A 1,896-nucleotide genomic window follows, 5' to 3' on the forward strand; every position below is an offset into this window, starting at 1 on the left:
ACTCCCCCCAACTACACCAGGGACAACCCCGGCCACCACCGCGGCTCCTCCTTCTCCGGCAGTTGACACAGGGCTGTGGTTATTCCCCACTGCTGCTTCTCGGCTGCCCCCAGTGGGGTCGTTCAAACCCCCTCCTCCTGCGGTGTTTCCGCTCGCTTGTATGAGCTTGAGGGCATCGCTTCCCCGGGTAATCACCTCGGAATATCCCGCCTGGATCACTGGGACAGGAGGCACTGAGGCTACGATAGCCGCCGCTGCACCAGATGCAGCCATGTTTTTCTTTTTCATGCTGCTCCCTTGAATGATGATGTTGGCCCCAATAAGTTTGTGCTCCGGGTACCTCACCCCGGGCTCCTGTCCTCCTCCCCCGGTGCGCTGGGTTACAGCCAGGCTACTCCCCGCTGAACTGTACCCCGCGATGTGCGCAAATTCCTGCAGGTTCAGCTCTTCATGATAAAACGGGGGCTCCATTTTCACATGGTCAGCGGTGGTGCTGGTCATCATCATACTTTTTATTATCCCCTTGTAAATATCACCAGCAGATGTATTTGATTGTGGAATTTCACCTTTTCTTTTGTTTAGATTTATTTCCAATCTTCTTATATTTTTCAAATATCTACTGAGTATTAAAACGCGGGATGTAACATCAATGCAGGTTACGTCCAATAATCAATAGAATAAATATGTGATGCAAAATGTAACAGGGGGTCAATGAATCAAAAGACCACTGATTGTCTTGGTTGACCTACGAAAGAGAAACAGAAAAAAACATCCGCATTGAGCACACGCATAATATTTGTTCAATAGCTGCATCTGTAATAAAATGTTATCTATAAATAGCAATTTATCTATATTTATCTATCATTCTAATCTAGCATCTATCTTTTTATTTATCTACATATTTTCTTATAAAAATAGAGTGCTCTAAAACTATCCACATGTATATATGTAACACTCGTTTCAGCAATACAACATGCATATAAATATATATGTGGAACGATAATAGATTAATGCACCAGATTATTACAAGATTATGAGATTAACATTATAATCGCTCAAGCATAATAATTCCCTTATCTCTATCAACATCTTTTCAAATGTATCTCTAGCATTATCTAAAAAGCGCACCACGTAGTAATGCAATTATTTAACCCACGCAAGGCGATGCACCTTACCCCGCACTGTAGCAGGAAGAATATAATCGGTATCTCCAGAGGAAGATGTTATTGTTGTCACTGCGCTCCCAGTACAGAAGGAACCATAAACAAGATCAAATATTTTATTTCTCTGATTTCTTGGGGAGGTAACCGAGGAGTTTGGAAGCTAATTTCAAAGAACGATCAAGTTAATGATCTGGTCACAAATCCCCCTAGGAAGGTCGCAAGGCAGTGAGGTAAATAAATGAAGAACGATATCACTTCACTTTAAAGTGCATCTGTCTCAAGTGCAATAGCAGCATGCAAATGTTAATTAGGGAATTTGCTGTCTTCTTTTTCTTCCCGCTCTTGATCTTTGAAAGAAGTTGCGGCTTTTAGGTGTATTTTTATTTGTCTCAGAAAAAAAATGTAATCGGAATTTTCATCCTCACACTTTGCAAATACAGCTAATCACTGTCTGAATACCCTCTTCCATTTGCTACGGTATGTTAAGTATCTGTCTCTCTTCTCTGGCTTGTTGCATTTCCTGAAACTCCTCCAAAAGGAGCTGATGTCAAACATAGCCAAGCTCCTCCCTTCCTGAGAGCAACGACTGCATCGTCTATGGTGAAAATTCGTTATATATTTTTTTTTATTTGCTCACCAGATAGATCACATGACATAATTACTGTTTTGGTATCACTATTATTTCTGCAACATCAAATTAACTGGAACCCGTATTTAATCAAAGAACATATTT

At 41.1% G+C, this 1,896-nt stretch overlaps 1 protein-coding gene across 1 annotated transcript in view; it reads right to left on the reverse strand.

Moving 5' to 3' along the window:
* Positions 1-1,650, reverse strand: part of LOC128649463 (transcription factor JunD) — an 18,034-nt gene extending 16,384 nt beyond the window's left edge. The window contains exons 1-2 of the mRNA XM_053702744.1: positions 1,176-1,650; positions 1-745 (exon numbers count right to left, since the gene is read on the reverse strand). The exon at positions 1-745 is cut by the window's left edge and continues 16,384 nt beyond it. Of these exons, the coding sequence (XP_053558719.1) occupies positions 1-507 (507 nt within the window). The 5' untranslated portion in view covers positions 508-745; positions 1,176-1,650. The remainder of the gene's footprint in view (positions 746-1,175) is intronic.
* Positions 1,651-1,896: the final 246 nt, after the last annotated feature.

The sequence above is a fragment of the Bombina bombina genome, chromosome 2 (assembly GCF_027579735.1).
Source record: "Bombina bombina isolate aBomBom1 chromosome 2, aBomBom1.pri, whole genome shotgun sequence".
Classification (NCBI taxonomy): domain Eukaryota; kingdom Metazoa; phylum Chordata; class Amphibia; order Anura; family Bombinatoridae; genus Bombina; species Bombina bombina.